Consider the following 24,249-nt stretch of genomic DNA (forward strand, 5'->3'; position numbering starts at 1 on the left):
CGCTGAGGCGAGAACCTTTGCAGCGATAAGCGTTAGATAACTGTAGTGGTCGTGCATTCGCAACGGCGGTTAGGGAAGTAAAGTAAATTGCTGATCACGTGTCTTTTCCGTTCTGTGATGAGGCTTCACGCTGCTAGTCGTCAGTGTAGTTCTGAATGTAATTGCAATTGCCACCGCTGATGTTATTATTCCGCGCTTAGATTAACAACCGCGAATATATCACAGGACAGCCGATTACCAAATGTGAATAGGCAGAACTAAAATGTTGCTCGTACTGTGTAATATTGTATAGCGTAAATTGCAGAAGAGTAAAGAATTTAACACTACTGAGAGTATCATTTCATGATTAGTACTTTCCTTTCCCATGTTATTATCTCCTTATTTGTGTATTTCGTATTTGCAACCACCTGGTGGAGGCAGTGTTTTTAGGCCAGCACATCTCAACATCCTAGCATATACTGATGATATTGTTAGAAACCAACCAGATTTGCATACGACTAGTTCATGTCAAATATCGAGCAAAGGATAAGCTTACCCTTCTGGAGAGCGTATAAGTGTCAGGGCGACTAATTATCGTTATTAAATGTGTTGGGCAAAATTTTGCACTAATACGTTCGGTTCGCAGGCTTGCCCATCAGCAGAAAAGAGCAAAACAGAAGGGGTAGCAAAACGGTTCAAATGGCTCTCAGCACTATAGGACTTAACATCGGAGGTCATCAGTCACCTAGAACTTAGAACTACTTAAACCTAACCAAGCTAAGGACAGCACACACATACAGGCCCGAGGCAGGATTCGAAACTGTGACCGTAGTGGTCGCGCGGTTCCAGACTGAAGCGCCTAGAACCGCTTGGCCACTACGGGCGGCAGAACCGGTAGCATACAGTGTCCTTGTCGTCGTACTGTTTTGTTCTCCTCGTCTGTTGTTTACGTAATTAGTGAGGTATACCCCGGCGGAGAGGTTGCGAATTTCTGCAGCATGGACCAGATGTGGAGGAAAGTGCACCTCCCGATGATTTTAGCGTTTTGCAGAGTGCAACTGCCGACAGTAATTTTGCTGTAGATATTTAGGTGGTTGCACAGAAAGCTATCAATAAGGCTGATTGTATTGCAGATGTTTTGGGTACTGAAATGGTAAAGACGCATTTAGTATTTCCGAAGGACGCTAATTCTGTACCACCTGTGACGGCACTGCCTCAAAGAACGTCGTAGGGGAAGAAAGATGAAATGGATTCTAATATTAATGATAGGGAAGACAAGGATTGTGACAGTGGATCAGGAGATTACAAAACTGACAACACTTGCAGTGTAATGCGTGTTGCAGGCGAAGGCTGCTGTGCTATCCCAGGGCTAGACTTTCTCATCAAGCATCATGCCGAAACTGATTTTCGAAGACGTGCGGTGGAACTCAGGGGGATAATGTTAAAGCTGGGAAAAGCTGTCACCAGTGAAATATCGTCGCAATGCTCGTTTGTCATGATAGGACAAATGCGGGCAAAATCACTAATGCTTAAATTGCATGATATAGTGCCGCAAAGCACCGGGAAGTTGCTTTAGGTGACCGAAGGTGTTGCTAACTTATACGATTCTGGACTTCGCCTCTGGGTAGGGAATCATCGTTGAGTACGCAGCGCTCAGTGATTGAGATCACTTCTCCTGTCTATAGTCACGTTGGAAAGTTATCTGAATTCCGTCCTTGCGGCTGGGAATTCGTGTTTCTTGTCTGTAGAATACAGAGAGGAGAAGATAGTAATAGATTATTCTAGTAAGAGGACCGCCTTCTCCCATCCTAGTGTTATAGAGTATTTTCTTTTGTGGCTGGGGTTCTTCCATCGTCGCACACGTGCACGAGATCCATCACTGCAGTACATTCAGTGATATTGCTAATTGCTTCGGCTTATTAGGCTATAAAGCTGTACAGCTGTAATCACCTAAGTTTCATTGCCAATGAGGTTGCACACCACTGTAGATCATCTTTGAAAGTAGCGCCTTGTAGTGTTTGGGACCTAGATGATATCAGTTACCTTGCGTTATTTATATTAGATAACGTAGCCATAAAAAGCAGCAGATCTGGACAGTTTATCAATAATATTAGTCAGGAAATTCATTTGTATCTCTTTATGTCCATTGTACATCCACACATAAACATTTGTAATATATAAAGGTGTTTTAATCAACAATAAATGTATAAGCAGAAACAACATTTACAATTTAGTAGTTGCTAGTTCCCTTAATCATTCATTTATTTTTATGTTGTAATTTATATGTTAAGGGCAAGGAGGAGGAAATAATGTCACCGTTAAGAGATCCTAAGACCTGCTTCAGGGGGTAGTCTGACAGGGCCAAATCTTTATTTTCGCTTTCAGTATTTTCCATTGCGCACATTCATTTTTACATCCGCCTGGAGTAGCATCTTGGAAACCATACAAATACCTTCAGTAAATATTTCCTAACATTAAAATTTATATTCGATGTTAGCAAATCCCTCTTTTTCATTAATACTTTTCTTGCTGTAGTCAGTCCTCATTTTATATCTCCTCTACTTCGGTCATCATCAGTTATTTTGCTGCCCTATAGTCTGTGTAGTGTCTCATTTCGTAACAGATTCCATAACACTTCCTGATTTAACCCACTTGATAGCAAGGGAGAGGTCCTATTTGCCTACCTTCTCAGAATACTGTAATCTAGTCATGTACATCATATTTTAAAATAAAAAAATTATTTGTTATCTTTAATGATTTCTTCCAGCAGATATTGTAATTGTTTTAAATATTTCAGTAAAAATTAAAGGAAAATTTAGGTCTTGTCAGTGGATGTGAATTTTGAGAACATAATCCCTTTCCAGGTGTAAGAGGTCTATAATTAAAGAATTTGTTGCTAGCGCACTCGAGGTGATGTAATTTCGATGTATTGCTCACGCGCTGCCTGCGATATGTAAGCTAGAAGAGAATCTGAGACCAAAGAACAGTATTGACTGCAGTAGCACTAAGTTGTTGCTAGCGAGCAGTCGTGTCTGGTGTATCGTGTTGGCTAGGCCGGTCGTGTGCAGCGATGGCAGAGCCTCAGCGTTGTAGGATAAGGTAAAAGCAGCCTCGCGCATATGTAGTATTGTCACATCAAGTCCCATGTAAATGTTTAAAAAAACTGTTAATAATCTTTCTCATAAAAAGTAACTTTTGACATTAATCTCAATTTAAAGAATTCACTAATTTCTCCAATCTTTGGACATCCTGATTATTAAAAAAAATCAGTTCTTTCCTTTTATATAAGACAAATCTATCGGCCAGCATTGCACTTAGCTGCGCTAGGAAAATTTCTTATAGGAGCAGATATATACGCGTTATCCGGCGATCTAATTAAGGTAAGATTTTTCTGTTTATTCAGAATGATGTATCAGGGCCATGACGCAGCATTGCTGACGTCCAAAATTTACCAGGTTAAATTGACTGTCAATTATTGAAAGGTTATAGGTTTGTCATATTGTATTATATTTTCACTGTTGGATAGTTACGCTAAATGAGAATATTATTCATATTATTTTATTTTGTTGGGAAGTTACACTATTTTATTTTGTGGGGAGGTTACACTTGGCGACAAACGGCCAGGATCGAATTTTTGTGAATTTCTGAGAAGTAGTCAGCTATATATCTGCTCTTATTTACTTAATATTAAAAGTAGTTTTCATCTGGCGCAACGCATTTACTAATTTGTCACTTTTTCTTTCACAGATCATCGGCAATTTATTGCTCTTTGTTGTAACTGTATTTGTTCCATTTTTGCTTTGTCTTTGTTTGATTTTGTGCTTAACTTTGAGTTGTGAAAATGCCGCGAAAAACTGCTAACAGTACATCGCGAGTCGTAATGGGTGAAAATGCCGACTTTAATAATTTGACTGATAATACTAGCGACACTTAGTGTCTTGATGATAATCCTCCAGTTACAGACAATCAGTGCGTACCGACCACCAGTAATGATTCTAATCTAAATGATGAGCAAACAAATTCAAATGTGTCCAATGTAAATTTAACGACAATTGATGACGCGGCACGTTCCGTTACAATGAACGCTGCCCAGTTTAACACACATGATTTGCAAAATTTACACAGTGAACAGATAAATTTTTCTCACGAAGATGAACAATGTAGTCAAAATACGTCAGATTTATTTGATTCCTAGGTAGTGACCCACAGTGCTCGTCCAATTAGCAAACTTTTTCGTGAATCAGACAATGACCAAATGGTTTCACAAAACGTGACAAATGCAGATACACCATCACACAGTACAGAGAATAGCGCCGGTAATTTTGGCTTGGATCAAGTTGTAGCACTATTGCTACAATTCAATGAAAAACAAGACAACAATTACAAACAGCTTAATGAAAATCTCAAACAGTCGAAAAAAGAACAAGACGACAATTTCAAATGACTTAATCAATCGAACAAACAACTTAATGAAAGTTTCAAACAGCCGAATGAAAAACACGACAGGTCGATCAAACAAATTAATGAGAACTTTAAACAGATTAATGAACAGATTGCAGCCGTTGCCGTACAATGTCATGATACTAAAGAACAATTACGTGAGGAAATTAAGGCTTGTGCTAGGAATAATAGTGAAGAAATTAGATCCGTTGCACAAGAATTAAGTAATACACATGCAGCCACAACTAAATTACTTAGAGATGATATTAGTGCAGTCGCTAAACAATGTTCTGCAAACGCAACACAGTTACGCGACGAGTTTAAATTAATGTCAGCAGAACTTTCACGCACACTGGATGCGAAAGTAGACACGAAATTCGAACAGCCTAATTGACGAACGTTTTAATCACCACCTACAAAACAGTGAAACACGTTACCGTAAATTCATACAGGAACAGAACAAAGTAAAGAAACAAGTCATGGAAACAGTTACTGCACAGAGACAGGAAGATAAGCGTAAATTATTTACGAAAGCAAAAACATACGTAGACAATAACCTTGCTACAGTATTAGACGACATCAATACTATTAAACAGTTGAACACCGAATTGCATTATGAAATCTCCGATCTTAAAACAAAAACAGACACACACACAGTAGACTTTCAGACAGTGACCAACAGACTTGAATAATTAGAATTAATACAGGATCCCGATGCCATTAAAGCAGACGTTAAGAAATTGAACAAAACTACCTGTAAAATCCAAAAACAAATTAATGCTTGTGACACTAAAAATGATGATCAGGTAAAAGCACTGACTGAAAAATTTGATGAATTGGCCAGTCGTATTGACGTTATCGAAAATAACAATGACACCAAATCAGACGATACGTCACCAATTTCTTTCAATCAGACACCCGAATTCCAGCATTTACAGCAGACAATCAGTGAGATAGGTTCGTCCAACAATACATTGCGTAGAAAAGTGTCGTCTTTACACCAAGAACTGACGGAGATGATAAATGTCTCAGCCTGTAACACGATACAGCATACGCCACTTTCCGAACATTTCTCACACTCACATAGCAAGTACAATTTAGGTAATTTACAGAGTACGTGACTTTGATTCCGGGCAAACACAGACAAACGGATTGTCATACAATCCTGAACCAGTTCACACATTCAGAGACGATAACGTTGATTATAAGCAATTTTTATCCGTGCAAAAATCTAAGGTATTTAAAAATGACAGAACACAAATACATCCTTTGGACTGGATACGACAATTTGCTTTTGTATTTTCATCAGCTTGGCCTTTAATGCAGAAACTGGAATTGGACTGGATACAATTTGCTTTTGAATGTTCACCGGCATTGCCTGTAACGCAGAAACTAAAATTTTTTTGCAGCGCCTAAGTGACCTCAGGGGATTCATTACACTTCCATAAATATGTGCCGTAGCGTGCATAGGGCCCCGAGCCGTAGTAGTGCTATTTCATCTTTAGTTTTCTGCACTGCTGCCTTCTGTTCTACTATCCTTTATATCTATCAAAACAGCTCTTCAACTATCGATCTATCTGGAATTAGTAATGAGTAAAGAAAACCAGATATGACAAGTTTTACGGAAAGTGACAATTTTCATTAGACACTCCTGAAATGACAAGAACTACCAGCGTAATTTTAATAAGTGGTAAAATTTTAATCATCAGTATGTACAAAATTTTCAGCAATCGCAAACATATTTTGGCAACAGTAGAGGGTTTTCTCCGCAACCAGTCGGTTAGCATACCTAACCAACAATGCAGTCTGCAAGGTCAACCAAGCTTTAATGTTTCGCTGCCTACGCGTATAGCGTCGGCTCCACCAAATAGTAACGCACAGCAACAAGGAAATCACTACGTACAGAAAACACACCATTTCAACTCATATCGCAACGATTATTATGACAGAAGTAAAAGTAATGAGCGCAGTTTTCAGTGTAACAGTCGGTCTTACCAGCAGCAGAATCATCGGCAACAACAGCTTATCATGAATGAACCAGACAGTAGATATCATCCCGAACGTAATACACTCCTGGAAATGGAAAAAAGAACACATTGACACCGGTGTGTCAGACCCACCATACTTGCTCCGGACACTGCGAGAGGGCTGTACAAGCAATGATCACACGCACGGCACAGCGGACACACCAGGAACCGCGGTGTTGGCCGTCGAATGGCGCTAGCTGCGCAGCATTTGTGCACCGCCGCCGTCAGTGTCGGCCAGTTTGCCGTGGCATACGGAGCTCCATCGCTGACTTTAACACTGGTAGCATGCCGCGACAGCGTGGACGTGAACCGTATGTGCAGTTGACGGACTTTGAGCGAGGGCGTATAGTGGGCATGCGGGAGGCCAGGTGGACGTACCGCCGAATTGCTCAACACGTGGGGCGTGAGGTCTCCACAGTACATCGATGTTGTCGCCAGTGGTCGGCGGAAGGTGCACGTGCCCGTCGACCTGGGACCGGACCGCAGCGACGCACGGATGCACGCCAAGACCGTAGGATCCTACGCAGTGCCGTAGGGGACCGCACCGCCACTTCCCAGCAAATTAGGGACACTGTTGCTCCTGGGGTATCGGCGAGGACCATTCGCAACCGTCTCCATGAAGCTGGGCTACGGTCCCGCATACCATTAGGCCGTCTTCCGCTCACGCCCCAACATCGTGCAGCCCGCCTCCAGTGGTGTCGCGACAGGCGTGAATGGAGGGACGAATGGAGACGTGTCGTCTTCAGCGATGAGAGTCGCTTCTGCCTTGGTGCCAATGATGGTCATTATGCGTGTTTGGCGCCGTGCAGGTGAGCGCCACAATCAGGACTGCATACGAGCGAGGCACACAGGGCCAACACCCGGCATCATGGAGTGGGGAGCGATCTCCTACACTGGCCGTACACCTCTGGTGATCGTCGAGGGGACACTGAATAGTGCACGGTACATCCAAACCATCACCGAACCCATCGTTCTACCATTCCTAGACCGGCAAGGGAACTTGCTGTTCCAACAGGACAATGCACGTCCGCATGTATCCCGTGCCACCCAACGTGCTCTAGAAGGTGTAAGTCAACTACCCTGGCCAGCAAGATCTCCGGATCTCTCCCCGATTGAGCATGTTTGGGACTTGATGATGCGTCGTCTCACGCGGTCTGCACGTCCAGCACTAACGCTGGTCCAACTGAGGCGCCAGGTGGAAATGGCATGGCAAGCCGTTCCACAGGACTACATCCAGCATCTCTACGATCGTCTCCGTGGGTGAATATCAGCCTGCATTGCTGCGAAAGGTGGATATACACTGTACTAGTGCCGACATTGTGCATGCTCTGTTGCCTTTGTCTATGTGCCTGTGGTTCTGTCAGTGTGATCATGTGATGTATCTGACCCCAGGAATGTGTCAATAAAGTTTCCCCTTCCTGGGACAATGAATTCACGGTGTTCTTATTTCAATTTCCAGGAGTGTACGTCAGGAAGAAATAACAGAACAGTACAAATAGTGGAAATGCCACAGCATCCTCCCGCAAATAACAGCACGTCAGATAGAATTTGACTAGATACAGCACAGATTGAACCTTCCAGCGATGTAAGCAATACTTTTGATACACAGACTCTTGTTCACGAGAATGTTATTACTTTTGACGACATCCGAGACACTCTTTTGCAGGAAAAACCAGTTATTCAAAAAACCATTTGCCACCCTGTCATTGAAGTAAAGATTGGATCATACACATTTTCAGCAGTAATCGACTCTGGATCACCTATGTCAGTTATAAATGAGGAAACTTTCAACTAATGTAACGAAGAGAATACTTATCCTACGTTACCATTAGGTAAAACTAAAGTAAAAGGAGCAGTATCTGGTAAAGGAGTAGATGTAAAATTACAGACACACTTATCATTTTGTATTGCAGGTCATACGTTCCACTGCAATTTTTGGATTTTTCCCTTATTGACAACAGACGTTATTTTAGGTACGAATTTTCTGGTACAACATGACGCAATTATTGACTTTCAAAATTCCTATTTAATGTTAAAAGATGAAAATGTACAACTGGCATTACAATTTCAGCACGCTGTATATGCAGATAAACATGCAATTAATCGAGCAGAGGTTATTTCTGCCTCACGTAACATAAACTGTCATTCCACATTTTTCACAGATACGTATGTTCACAACTACAATACACCAGACGAAGCCGACTATGACGTTATACAAATTGATTTCGGATAAGGTTAAACAAAGCAGTGCAAATACAGACGTCGAACGTACGCAATACGCAAAATTCTTTTACAGCAACCTCCAGTTTTTGACAACATCCCTGGTACTATGTCCGGTTTCATGTATGAATTTCAAGTTAAACAGCACGACACATTTAAAGCTAAACATTATCCCATTCCGTATATTCACAGAGAACAAGTTAAGAAAGAACTGCAAGCTATGCTTGACCAAGGTATTATTAAATCAGCAGGTAGTCCGTACATAAACCCGCTCCATATTGTTAAGAAAAAGGATGGATCACTTCTACTCGTACTTGTTTCGTGTCACATCAACGACATTATTATTAATGAAACAGATCGCCCACAGACACTAGAAGAACTTCTACAGAAATTTCATGGTACTGCTGTTTATTCCACATTAGATTCGAAATCGGGATTTTGGCAAATTCGGCTCCATCCGAACTGCAGAAAGTACACAGCATTTCTCCGTTTTGGTGACTTATTAATTTTGTAAATTACCGTTCGGTTTAACAATTTCTTCAGTAGCATTTATTCGCGGTTTGAATACTATACTTCCGACAGAATTAAAAGACACAATCACAACGTATGTAGACGACATTCTTATTGCAGAAGCTAACTTGTCTGAACACAATCTGATTCTAGAACAACTGTTGCAAACTTTTCGTGCACAAGGACTCACAGTTAATCTTAACAAATCGCACTTTGGCAGAACTTCCATAAAATTTTTTGGACATATAATTTCAGCAGAAGGCATTGCTCCTGACCCGGAAAAACGTCAAGCTTTACGTGACATTACTATTCCAACAACGAAGAAACAATTACGCAGCTTTTTGTGTTTAATTAACTTTTTCCGTAAATTTATTCATTACTATGCTTTAGACACCCCTAGATTATGCCAACTGACGGGTACAAACACTATTCGGTCCTGGGATAGCCAAGCGCAGTCTGAATTTGTCAATCTGAAACATGCCTTGTTGAATGCACCTCTTTTATCACACCCAGATCTCACTAGAAATTTTTCCATATCCACCGACAGTTCTAGCACAGCTTTAGGCGTACACGTTTTTCAGGAAATTGAAGAAGACGGTAATACAGTAATTAAAAACATCGCCTTTGCAAGTCGCATTCTGTCACCTGCTGAAAGCAATTATTCTGTTACAGAACTTGAAACATTATGTGTTGTATGAGCATTTCCCCGATTTAGTCATTTTCTTTATGGAAGACATACTACCGTTTACACAGACCACAGAGCTATCCAGTTTTTACTTTCCGCTAAATTTACACATGACAGATTAAGCAGATGGAAACTTTATTTACAGGAATTTAATTTTACAATTGTTTACATTCCCGGTACACAAAATATTGTAGCAGACGCACTATCCCGTTCTCTCTGCAACAATCAGCAAGACATGGCAAACAACTTCTGGCAAGCAAATTCCAGCATCATGTATATTCAACAGATCTCATTTGAAAATTTCATTTCATCGTCATTACGAGACATAGCACAAGAGCAGAGTAAAGACAATGTATGGAAAGAAATTAAACACCTTTGGCAAGATAAGAATAACGTTACCATTAGAAACCATTACACGGTACGCAATAACATTCTGTTTCGCCGCTCTCACCATGACTGTAACAACTGGTTATTATGCATTCCTGACGAACTTGTTAACAAATTAATTTGGTATACTCATTTAAGTTACGCACATTATGGAGCCAGAAAATGTTTTGTTATACTGAGACAGAACTGTTATTTTACCAACATGGAGAAACGTATTCGACGATTTTTAGCGTCATGTAAAATCTGCCAGAAAGCTGAATCAGACACGACTTCACATATTCCTCCGTTACATCCTATTGTACCTGTTAAATTGAGACACATGGCAGCTGTAGACATTTTTGGACCGATTCCCAGAACTAATAGAGGTTTTTCTACATCTTTGTCGCTGTTGAACTCACTTCGAAATTTGTTACCTTCACTCCGTTGCGCAAAGCTACTGCTAAATCTATTTCGAATGCATTTGTAAAACATTTTTTATTTCATGTAGGGCATCTATTGAAAGTAATTTCCGACAATGGACCACAATTTCGATCTGCGATATGGACACGTATGTTACGAGCTAGAAACATTCCTTCGATTTATATATCCAAGTAGCACGCTTCTTCGAACCCTTGTGAACGACTGATGAAAGAAATTGGTAAATTATGTAGAATATACTGCCATAAAAGACATATTGATTGGGATACACACATACTCTCATTCCGGGATGTAATTAACTCCATACCAAATGAATCCAATATGCTATCTCCGACTGTTATGTTGAAAAATGTTGAACCACCTAACAAAACTAAAGAATTAGTATCCTTTCCTACATCTCGTCGACTACGCCACCATGAAATAATTGAGATTGCGCTCAACAACATCAAACGTGCCGCAGAGCGCCGGAGAAGACAGCAAAAACAGAGGAAAGAGTAGATGCAGTAAATTTGAACTTTTATACGCAGGTCCATACAGAATTCGCAGCATTCCTCATCCCAATGTGGTACATGCTGAAACTTTGAGAACCAGAAAAAGCAAAGGCAATCACCATGTCTCCAACATTAAACCCTTTATTGAATGAACATACTTTATGATTTATCACATTGTAATGCCTTTTCCGGTTATTGATGTGAACACTTACTGATGATTATCATATTTTTTCTTGGCAAGTGTACGGCAAGGTAAGGTTAGCAGGTCGCTTTTCTTGTCGTTATATATCAGACCGTGCACATTTTCGATTTTGTGTATGTATGATTGTTTTCCTATTGAAAGTGGAATTTTGGTCTGTATGCACTATGAAATGTTTAAGATGTAACAAACACCAGTTGACATTGACATTTTGCCTTATATCTCAACATCTTGACTATTTTACATTTTTTGCTACTACATTATGATACTGTGTGTACATTTTTTGCACTTGAAAACTCTCTATGTTTTTGACCTAATACGTTTTCTGTCATGCTATGCTGTATGCTTAATTATATTATTAGAAGCAAGTTTTTATTTAATGGGTATATGAATTAAATGCAAGATATTAATCCATATTCATCATTTTTTAGAAAGCAATACCGTGTAAAAGAAATGAATTAAACAACCACAGTGGTTTACTATGAAATAGAAATTTTACCATCAGAATGAAGGAAAGAAAATGCAATATCTTGTCATGAAGAGTAAATGGATCAGAATTAACAAGCATTAACCAGAATATACTGTATACATCGTATGATAGCAGTCTTGACTAATTATTTTTCTTTCAGAATACAAGGCGATTGATGCAGACTGTCAGACAGAACTACAGATGTTAATTTTTGTGATGAAATATTATAGAAGTAAGAAACTCTATACTATATGAATTAATGAATGATAATGAATACTTGTATGAAGTAAATGGTAATATGAATATGCATAATGAAGTGTCTATTTTTTGCAGATGATAATAAATGGTGATGAATAGTTATATGAAGTATATGCTAATATGAATAATGTTTTTCTTCACAGATGATGATAATGATGTTTATTTATTTACTGTTAGTTAAGAAATGCTATGTAGTTATTTAAGTATTTCTTGCAGTTCCTTTTGACAGTATGTCTTATGTCGCATAGTATAATGACTGAATGTTTTGGAAAAGACAGCTAGAGTACATACATATTAAGTACACGTTTCATTACCTGTTAATTCGAAGTTCACTATTTTTCTGCCTAATATGCATTTCTTCTTTCAGCTCAATAATTCATTTTGTATTTTTTCCAGGAGAAGCTTTTCGTGACATAACATGCTATAAGCAGTTAGTTATTAAACCTGTTCTAGTACTTGCATTTTTTACCCAGTGGTGTATATCAGTTATGAATGTGATCACATATACTGTACTTATTTCGTAAACCTCTCTAGAGCTGACTCATGATGAATGACGTTAATAATCCTTATTTCCAGCAATAAGTCAAAAGCAAATATTTTCATGCCCCAGCAATTAATTATCGATCCCAGTGCAATGTATTGCTTAAAAAAATTATTAAGAGTCCCAACTATTACCAGTATACAACTAAATAATGCTACCAGTTTAAGATATATTTTTAGTCTTAAATAAAAATTGAATTTTTCTGTTTATTGATTCCATTATGTCTATGTATTATTGGACTACCGATCTTGAGTAATAGTTCCAATGTCTTACGTTTTAAATATGTCTTATGTCACTTACATGATATCGTATATAAACACCAGTAACTTGATGCTACACCCAATAGCTCCTGTTTTAACTGATGACTTGTAAATAACACTGAATAATGTTTTGTAACACTACATGAATACTTTGTAACTGGCCAATGAATGCGATTCAATCACATGAGTTATGAATAATGTCTTGTAATACTCAATACTTGCTACATGTTTAGTAACTGGCCAATGAATGCCACTGATTCAATCAGATGAGTTATGAATAGTGTTTTGTAATACTCAATATTTACTACATCTTTAGTAACTAGCCAATGAGTGCCAATAATTGTTCATATCGGTTGATACATTCGTGTAATTCTATGACTAGCATAAGACTTAATGTGTCCTTCACCTTCTGACCTAAATACTGCAATATCCGTTTATCCTGTCCATACTCATGATCATGGAGCACTATATTGGTTTTTGCACTTATTCTACGTTGTTGTAAGAGTGTGGATTCTACAAGAATATGGTGTTGACATATCAAGCTGTCCACCACCTTGAACGATGGAGATGTTATTATGGTCCTACTGTTTGGTGTACCTAATGTACTACCAAAATGATAACATTAAATATTAATACAACATTTCAGTGTCATGGCTACACTGATAAATACTTCAGGGAAGAGAACTTCAGATTGTCTGACTTGGTGTTGTGCTTCTGTAGAAAGATATGGACTTTCAGTGCAGCTACGTGCAACCTACTCTGCTACAACCATGATGCAATCCATCCCATTACTTTCCTAGTTCCTGTAAAATAGTAAAGGCTTATACAGTGCATTTAAATTCTTATAAAATGATAAAAACTTTTATAGTGCATGTGCACTTTATTTCTTTTCTTAATAAATTCAGTAGTAAAAAACGCTAAAAACTTTTATCGTGCTTGTGCATTCTATTTTGTTAATATATTTTGTACTCATTGCGTATATACTTTGTCATTTCTCAATATGTTTTGTACTCAGGGCATGTGCACTCTATTTAATTTCTTAATATGTTCGCCACTTATCAATGATGTATATACTCTGTGATTGTAGCCTTAGTAACCTAAATAGATTGTAGAAAAATTTGTTGCTCATGACAAGTCCAACTGACTCGCCATCGCTGCCAAATTTTTGCCCCCCCCCCCCCCCCCCCCCCCCCAGTGGAGGGTTATGTAACAGGTCCATAATTAAAGAACTTGTTGCTAACGCACTCGAGCTGATGTAATTTCGATGTATTGCTCACGAGCTGCCTGCGATATGTAAGCTGGAAGAGAATCTGAGACCAAAGAGCAGTATTGACTGCAGTACCACTATTTTGTTGTTAGCGAGCAGTCGTGTCTGGTGTTTCGTGTTGGCTGGGCTGGTCGTGTGCAGCGATGGCAGAGCTTCAGCGTTGTAGGATAAGGTAAAAGCAGCCTCGCGCATATGTAATATTGTCACATCAAGTCCCATGTAAATGTTTTAAAAAAAATCTGTTAATAATAATCTTTCTCATAAAAAGTAACTTTTGACATTAATCTCAATTTAAAGAATTCACTAATTTCTCCAATCTTTGGCCATCCCGATTATTGAAAAAAAAATCAGTTCTTTCCTTTTATATAAGACAAATCTATCGGCCAGCATTGCACTTAGCTGCGCCAGGAAAATTTCTAATGTTTGACATATTGTATTATATTTTCACTGTTGCATAGTTACACTAAATGAGAATATTATTCATATTATTTTATTTTGTTGGAAAGTTACACTATTTTATTTTGTGGGGAGGTTACCCAGGGCAATGTGTCCTCCATTCAAGTGTTATTCCAAGTTTTTTGCTGTCTCTGATAGAATTGTAGTGTCACCGGTACACTGCAAAATTTTTATTGCTTTGAGAGGCGCCCACATACCTTGCTCATACTATGGCACCAAGCAGTCAGGACAGCAAGATGAGTGGTCTGCCAAGCGAGTGGATTTATTCTTATTCATCGCAAAACATCAGTGGCTGATTGTGAGCTCTAGTAACCACAATTAAGCTACAAATTAAACTCCTGTTTGAATATTACGCAACGGAAAGAGATAACGCACATCTGACTATTAAAAATTTATACAACTGTGATTGTTCACTACGCACTGGCAATACTACATTTTCTTTCTCACCCAACGGCTTTGATCAACATGTAGCCATCGCACTGAATATGAATGGCGCACACGTTATAAATTCTGGATATCATGACTCCACACTATTCGAAGAACAAGGCCACCAACCTGTTTCTTTTAACCATCTTTTTTATTCAGATAAATTCTATTATGGCTCACAGATAACCTAAACACACCATTACATTTTATACTACAATTACACATGAGAAACTCCGCCCAGAGGGCTTGGCTTTACATTGGTGATTCTCTATCTTATGGTCTCGTAATTATCTAACGCTACAGTGCACTTTCCTTACAGTACTCACCAGGTGGAAGGGCTCGTCTCTAATTTCTAATCCTGCACAAGCCATTTCTTGAATATTTCCAACTTATAGTACACACGCCATAATTCAGCTTAACTTTAGCACTCAGAAGTATTTCAACTTAGTACTAGCACTCGCAGGTATTTCAACTTATTGCTACATGTGGTTTCTTTGTGACCGTTGGTCACTTCCGAAGAGTACTACAATCCCCTTAACATTACCTGCCTGACATTTAATTCTCCCCACGAAAGTTCATGAAATAGAGAAATAATTATTCCAAACTACTCTTAAGTATTTCACATGCATGCCATTTCTCCACTCTTTTGTCTTTTACAGAGCACACCTAAGATATGTCTTACCAACACTAAATCCAGCGCCAGAGAGCTGAAATATGGCCATTCTTTAGGCCAGCCTGCACCTCCGTCAAGGTAGGGGAGCACCATGTTACCGTATTGGTCAGCCACATTTCAGGCGCTCAAAGCTCAGGTAAATTTCACCTCTTTGGTTCCACCAAAGGTGACCAAAGGACCGTCTCAAAGATGATCATATATTGCACATTCACTGTCTTCGGTTAGCAGACGACCATACATTCATTCATTTCACAGATCTCACCAAACTGGATGTAATACTTTATTTTGTGGGGGTGCACAAGTGATCAATTAAATATATAAATTGTTATTCTTTCCTACACTGGTATCCAGTTTCGGTGTATTAAGTGAAATTTAGTTATTACCCACAAAAAAATACGTTGTTCTGACCGCCTATCGGTGCAAAAAAAAAAAATCACGGTACTATCCTTGCAATGCGAGGGTAGTTCCGAACATTTTTTTAAGAAAGCTGTATTCGAACAAAATTAGCAAGGAACGATAACAAACAGGAGACCTTACCCCCTTGTGACCTGAAGTAGACAACCAAATGCTGTTACTTTACCAACTTATTGACACATTTGTTGTATTATTGTACTCTCCACAATCCGGAGTAATGTACACATACAAATTTACAACAATCCAAATGACAAATAAAACATTACATCATACAAATAAAGAAAATGGTGAGATAAAAATTTGCTTAGTTACCTGGACCTCCGTTAATTTTAGGAGTAATCCAAACTTTACTAATTCTATAACAAATAAAAAATACTAATTGTACTAATGAAATTTTAAAAAGCTCACCGTCCACACATAGTAAGTAATCTGACATACATAAATTTTGGGGTATAATCTTTACACAGCAATGTCTAAATACAACACAAAATACAAAAAAGAAAAAAAAATTGCGTACACTAGTTACATGTAGAATGTCAGTCTCCATACCATTACTTTAAAATGTACATCAAACCTACAGAGAAATAAAACTGAGGAAAAAACAATGAAATGTAACACAAGTTACGTACTGGTTATGTAATATAGTCAATCTAAGACACAATGACATACCTCAGTAACTATCATCACTTTAGCAATTGCCACCACTACTCGACTGTGAGTTTAAACCTTATACATGTCCAGCAGTATAAATACCTGCTAGTGAGCTAGTCAGTCCATCAACTTTGATCAATACACGCAGTAAATAGTTAGCAATAAGTGCTTGAATCCACCAGTAGCTCTCGTATTTTACTCTACTGCTAATTTCTCTGTTGTTACATATTTAGGCGACAAGATCTTGCATTTCGACTAGCCTCCGTTACATTTCAATGTGAAATATCACCACTGTGATAATGTAAATAAGTGGCTTCAGTCAACACACCAACTAGATTATTTCTGTACACAGTATCAAAATGCATCAGTTAATTTTTGTGCAATGCAGACTCTTGTCGCCTGTGACAACCTTACTGACCAATGCAACAAGAGCCACTATTTTAGTATTACGACACTGGCTAAAAAAACATCATTGTACCAAATATTCTAATAAACATGCGACATAAACTTGTTAACCAAGAACAAACAAAAAAACACACTAACTATGCTAAACACATATGTTACTAAACTACAATTACACTTACTGTCCCTTCAGGAATAAAACATATAAAAAAAATTTACACAATTACAAATGCAAATACATTATTCCCTATCTTGTGAGTCACACAGAACCATTTGATTCTGTGATTTTCTCGGGGTCAAAAAGTCGCTGACAGTTTTCCTAGAAACACTGCCTCGGTGTCAAAGCTCTCCCATGGTTTCCCGGACGAAAGTCTTTAGGTCACTCAAATCGGCATTTTGAACACACACTGAACAGTAAATGTATCTCACATTAATCTCAAATGTCAAAGTCACTCTCAGATTACCATCCACACGAATGTGGTCGTCCAGAAATGGCCCTACAACTACTGTTCCCCACGGTCATTTCCTTTCAGTTCATGGTGTAATTAAAAGTCTTGATGTTCCAACAAACAGAACTTATTCGCGCACCAATTAAAGAAATGTCTCCTACTACAAATGCAAATGTCTGTGTCCCACTTTAGTTTCTTGTGTTCAGGCAATAATTAGTCACCAAACGACAACTGTCCTCTTTAAGTATAACAAGCGTCCCACATGCATTTTAGAAAGCACACTTAACAAGTCACTCCCAAACGTTTATGGAACCCACCATTCCGTGGTCAAGACAAAACAAAATATTCGTCCTGTCTGCTGAAGACAAAATCTTTTCCACCACTCACAACGTGAAAACACTAGTCCTTCACTTAACAACTTATTGAGACACACGAGCAGTCATCTTGTTTCACCGCTCCACAGTCCAGTACTAGTTAATAGCTGCTGTTAAAAAATCGCAGCCGGACTCTGCCGCGCGTCGTTCATTCTACCGTCGCGCCGCCGACAGGCGACCCGTTGAGCAGAAAAACCACCTGCTGTTGCCTGTGCGGGATACTGTCTCCATTCGTAAGGGTGACGCAACTTATGAATGGCAGTGGTAGGTGCGTGTCGCTCCAGGCCGTTGACCTGTTGTAGCGGGCGCAAGGAGTGCACCCCAACCGACAGTGGAGTGGGGAGTGCAGCGGCTCTGTCGCCTCTCTCATGCGGACGTGAGCTTGCCCTCCCGCATTTTTATGTAGGTACGGGTGCGTTCTGCGTGGGCACCTAAGCAGTACGACACCCTATCAGTCAGGCCCTTCCGTGCATCTCGCAAAATTACAGACAAAAGGATATTCTTACAATATTTAAATATTCATTGATTACATGTATGATCTATTAGATACATTGGTAATAAAAGAATCTTTGTTCTAAAAACATAAAATCATACACCCTAGTTTTCAACACATACAACATCAACATTTAATCCTTTTCTGTAAACAGCCCACACTTGTGCTATTGATTGTAACTGTCGTTCCTCATACAAAACATGAAAGTGTTAAAAAAAAGGAATAAGAGACAATCGATACATCTCATAATTACAATATCAAATAGTAGACTACTTTAACATACTATCCCAGTTATCATATTAGAAACTGTTGATTCTAAAACTACAATATACAACGCACCTTTGTGCTTGTGACAGACTGAAACAACAAAAAAATAAGGAACAATCTATACAGCTCACAATTACCTGTTACGTAATATCAAATAGTAAACTATTTTTACATCCTAACACAATAAACATTTTAGAAAATGATGACTCTAAATCTACAACATACACTGCACCTTCGTGCTTGTGACAGACAGAAATTAGTATCTCTTTACATATTTTTAACTTTTATTATATATAACACCATTTATAGGACATGTATGTACCATCCACATGACGTCATATCCTGACCTACCATCGAGGTTCATCCAAATCAAAAAATAAAGCACAATAATGTTTTACTTATTGATAGGTAGCATACCCTTTACAGGGATGTGCGCATTGATCTCATTACTCTACGACTCTCACTCAACTGACACATTTTCCTTCTCATTCGATCCATTAATACACCAAAAGAATAGGCCTAGCAGTCAGCTAACCTCAACACCACCATACTCACGTCAACATAACATACCTTTGCTCCCTTATACTCAATCACATAACACATGGAGTTGTTTTGGAGATAGCATTACAGTCTCCAATTTCGTCCTTTCTCTCTGGCATCTCTCTCCTTCGGCTTACCTCTGCATTCACTTTACCGATTACTCATCCTGCTAAATATCAACTTAGAATTGCGACATTTCACCTAAGAAACAAAAAAAATACACAAATTATTCATCCTGCAAAATAACTGTACACATTCTTGGGACCGTTTTGATTAGTTATACTGGTATCACGCTTCAACAACAACAACAAAATATTATTTTTGGCATATTGCAAATGTTATGGTAAGAATTAGATTTACACTTACATTACATCTTACGTTTCTCTGCCTTGTGATGGCTGGGTGTTGTGTGACGTCCTTAGGTTAGTTAGGTTTAAGTAGTTCTAAGTTCTAGGGGACTGATGACCTAAGTTGTTAAGTCCCATAGTGCGCAGAGCCATTTGAACCATTTTAGATCTTACGTCAGTATTCCACAACGTTCACCATCTGGATCTCATACTCCCTTTGTGTCCTTTCAGGTTGTGCAGTTGTCCTCATCTCTTCATTCGTATCTCGGCTCTCTGCCCGTCCTTTACTCCATCATTTCCTGATCTTCCTTCTCCATTCGGACCAATCTCGATTGCAGCATACACAGGCCTCTCTGTAACATACATCTAAGACATCTCCACATTTTTTAATTCTACTCACCTTTATTTACCACTGTTTCATCATTTCGAATCTCTTCTTTATTAATCACACTGCTTCACGTCGCTTCTTTCCTTAAATATCAGCTTTATCCACTACTATTTATCACGTCGCTTCTCTCTCTATCTACCATCTTTATCCACTCATTAATCATCACGTCGTTTCTGCTTGACACCACTCTGTCGACTCCTGTTCATGACTCATTCGACCAATCTATTCCGTCATACTTCCTGACATCCCACCTGAAAATTCTTATGTTCGATTTGACCCTGCATAGCGTTACACACCACAAATAAATAAACTGACTATCTACCATAACTCGCCTACTTTCGATCTATCCTTAACTTTTCCATAATTTGATGTTAGAAATGTGAAGAAGCCCACACGATTGTTTTCCTTGATCGTCTCAATCAGTACAGCATTTTCATCGGCAATCCGCCTCACTCTGAATGCCTCACTATACACAGTAAAGAATTTGCCAGTTAGGAATCTGTGCTTACATGAAAATTAAATGTGTGCAGAGAATATACAAGCTGGGAGAAAGGGACAACACAAGTGTTAGAAACTTTGGTGCCAGTGGCCTCTTTCCCTAACACCAGATTCCGAACAACCATACGCAGCACTTCATTATAACTGTCACCGCGACAATGACATACTATATATCAGACGGCAGCTAATCTAAAAACTTCGATCACATAGCTGATGTTACCTGTAACAGCAGCTTAAATCTACCCCATGCCATACAGATCACATTGTTGACTTTTTAAATTACGTGTTAAGTACCTGCAGTAGTCAAATTGCACTTATTAAACTGTACTCATTGGCATCACTACATAACGTTTTTAGCAACTGGTTTTTTTTAGGGAACAGTCATTTTACTTTAGTGCTCCAAATCAAAATTTGCAAATTTTTGTAAGCCTTACTGTCTACTTGCTCTGAGAGACCAGCCTAACAGATGTCATTACTGCTGTTTTATTGTATGATCAGAAGTATGGTATTTGCATACCTACATATCAGTAGAGTATGTCTGCTACATGGACAATTTTCTGTGCCAGCGGCATGTGTTTTAAAACAATATGCTAAGGGCTGATATGTTGGATTAGTTTCTCCTATCCATCAATCCATTATGACGAGAATGAAATGCCAGGATTCATTGCCCTCCTGTCATTATGACAGTTTCTGCCGTTCCTATCCTCGACTCTGTCTCACCTATCAGTCGTACCTCCGTTCACGATGTTGCTCTCATAACCCAGTTCCTGTTACAAGTGCTGAAATGACGCAGAATCGTCTAATCCACTGCCTGCTATCGCTATATCTCTGCGCAATTTCACTGGCAACTTCGTTATACAGATCCTAATGAGGTCCCAAGATTCGTATGGCACATCCAAATACCTATTTCGTCCCAGCATTTTCTGATAGCACACCACTGGATCTCATATACCACCTTCGTTACCATTTGGCATCATCATTATGCTTTGCTTAACCTGGTCCTGCTTACTTTTCGACCAGAATTCATTTAAAAACTTGTCACAAAATGTCTTTTAGCTTCTACACTCTTTAATAACTTCCTGCATTTTCGCTCTAGCCTCGTCCCTCAAATGGTTACACTTCACTTTGAGGAGCGGTCCCCACGATGAAGGTAATGAATCTTGAAATTGAGACAGCCACAGGCATGGATGTTGGTGGTTATCAGGATCCGGAAAACAAGTGTACGTTTCTACCGACACGACATGCCTTCTTCCGCATTTATGTTTTGCGATCTTGGACTATACCCAGTTGGGTTTGCCACCTGCTTTATCCGACACAACCGTTGTTCTAATTCACTGATGTCGTCTTCCTCTTTGATTCGCTCATCCGGCAACATGCCCCTAGGTTCTATAATATCACTCTCTATTGCAATTATTCGTACCTCCAAATTATTGGGTTTTTTTTCACGGCCTCACGTACTTGCTTTAACGCACCCAGATTCTTCTCCCCTTCATCTAACCGATTATTAACTGCGGACAGACCCTGCTTCCTCGTTGCCTCTTTATTTCCCTTATCCACTGCCTCCAAACTTTCCTTACTATCTTTATCCATCGCTTCCAATCCTTCCTTATTATCTTCATCCATCGCTTCCAATCTTTCCTTATTATCTTTATCCATCGCTTCCAATCTCTCTTTATACGCTTCCCATCTTTCCTTATTATCTTTATCCATCGCTTCAAATCCTTCCTTATTATCTCTATACATCCTCTGTAAAAACTGCAGTAGTACATTGTAATTGGCTACTTTCGGTGCGCTCACCTCGTTTGCCTGACAAACTGTAGCTTAGATAAGGTTAACTACACTTTCACTGCATATCTTAACACCACCTCACTCACGTCAACATAACATACCTTTACTCCCTTATACTCAACCATATAACACATGGAGTTGTTTCGGAGATAGCATTACAGTCTCCGATTTCGTCCACTCCGTCGGCTTACCTCTGCGTCCACTTTACCGATTATCCATCCTGCTAAATATCAACTTAGAATTGCGACATTTCCTCTAAGAACAAAAAATACACAAACTATTCATCCTGCAAAATAACTGTACACATTCTTGGGAATGTTTTGGTTAGTTATACTGGTACCAGGCTTCAACAACAACAACAAAAATATTATTTTTGCCATATTGCAAATGTTATGGTAAGAATTAGATTTACACTTATATTACATCTTACGCCAGTATCCACAACGTTCACCATCTGGATCTCATACTCCCTTTGTGTCCTTTCACGTTGTGCAGTTGTCCTCATCTCTTCGTTCGTATTTCGGCTCTCTGTCCGTCCATTACTCCATCATTTCCTGACCTTCCTTCTCCATTCGCATCAATCTCGATTGCAGCATACACAGGCTTCTCTGTAACATACATCTAAGACATCTCCACATTATTCAATTCTGCTCACCTTTATTTACCACTTTTTCATCACGTCGCCAGCGTCGTCGGGAAAAGCTCCCGATTGTGGACAAAGCCCGCCGCCTTAAGGATCACCTAGCCGCGGTCCACTGACCAATTCAGCCCCTTCCGAATGTTTGCCGTTCTCGCTCATTAACCCAAGGTCGACACCTACTTCCTGCTCGACTGCTACGTTCACCCCAAAATCGCTCTTCTTTTCGACTGCGACCTAGTTACTACGGACATTTCGCAAAAAAAAAAAAATTGTACAGCGATCTTCCAGCCTTGGACGACATAGCAATCATAAAAAAATAAAAGATCCTCACCAATCGAGAAAGAAACTGCAAACAAAAAATTTTACTTCTTAGCGCTATCACAATACACGTAAAAATCTTGACAAACCCCATAAAAAAATTTAAAAAATCTTAACAGCAAACCCTAACAGCACAATCCTGGCAGGGTCGAAATTATGAGAGGCACCCACATGCCTTGCTCATAATGTGGCATCAAGCAGTCAGGCCTGCAAGATGAGTGGTCTACCAAGCGAGTGGATTTATTCTTATTTATCGCAAAACATCAATGACGGATTGTGAGCTCAAGTACCCAAAATTAAACTACAAATTAATCTCCTGTTTGAATATTACACAACGGAAACGGATAACGCACATCTGACTATTAAAAATTTACACAAAAAGGATGATTGTTCACTATGCATTGGCAATACCACATTTTCTTTCTCACCCAACGGCTTTGATCAACACGTAGCCATCGCACTGAATATGAATGGCGCACACGTGATAAATTCTGGATATCATGACTACACACTATTTGAAGAACAAGGCCACCAATCTTTTTCTTTTAACCATCTTTTTTATTCAGATAAATTCTATTATGGTTCACAGATGAGCTAAACACACCATTACATTTTATACTACAATTACAGATGAGAAACTCCGTCCAGTGGGCATGGCTTTGAATTAGTGATTCTCTATCTAATGCTCTCGTAATTATCTAACGCTACAGTGCACTTTCTGGATAGGATGGTGAATCTTTTGCATTATCTCACACTTCAACTGTCACACCCATCATCACGAAAATTCCTCAAGACCGAGCGGTACAAAAAGGAACATGAATTACCCACTGCCTCTGAACCTATCTTTCTACTCTTCCATGCAAACCACACATACTTACATTACATGAAATACATCCCACTGACAACACAGAATACACCACAAAGAATAGTCACAACGTTAGAATCACTTCACTTTCAGCTTTCCCACTTCAAGTT

The 24,249-nt window shown here is 39.1% G+C and overlaps 1 protein-coding gene across 1 annotated transcript in view; it reads right to left on the bottom strand.

Moving 5' to 3' along the window:
* Window positions 1–22,184, bottom strand: part of LOC126298082 (WAS/WASL-interacting protein family member 3-like) — a 30,073-nt gene extending 7,889 nt beyond the window's left edge. The window contains exon 1 of the mRNA XM_049989399.1: window positions 22,027–22,184. Coding sequence (XP_049845356.1) covers window positions 22,027–22,184 — 158 coding nt within the window. The remainder of the gene's footprint in view (window positions 1–22,026) is intronic.
* Window positions 22,185–24,249: the final 2,065 nt, after the last annotated feature.

Source organism: Schistocerca gregaria, chromosome X (assembly GCF_023897955.1).
Source record: "Schistocerca gregaria isolate iqSchGreg1 chromosome X, iqSchGreg1.2, whole genome shotgun sequence".
In the NCBI taxonomy this organism is placed as follows: Eukaryota; Metazoa; Arthropoda; class Insecta; order Orthoptera; family Acrididae; genus Schistocerca; species Schistocerca gregaria.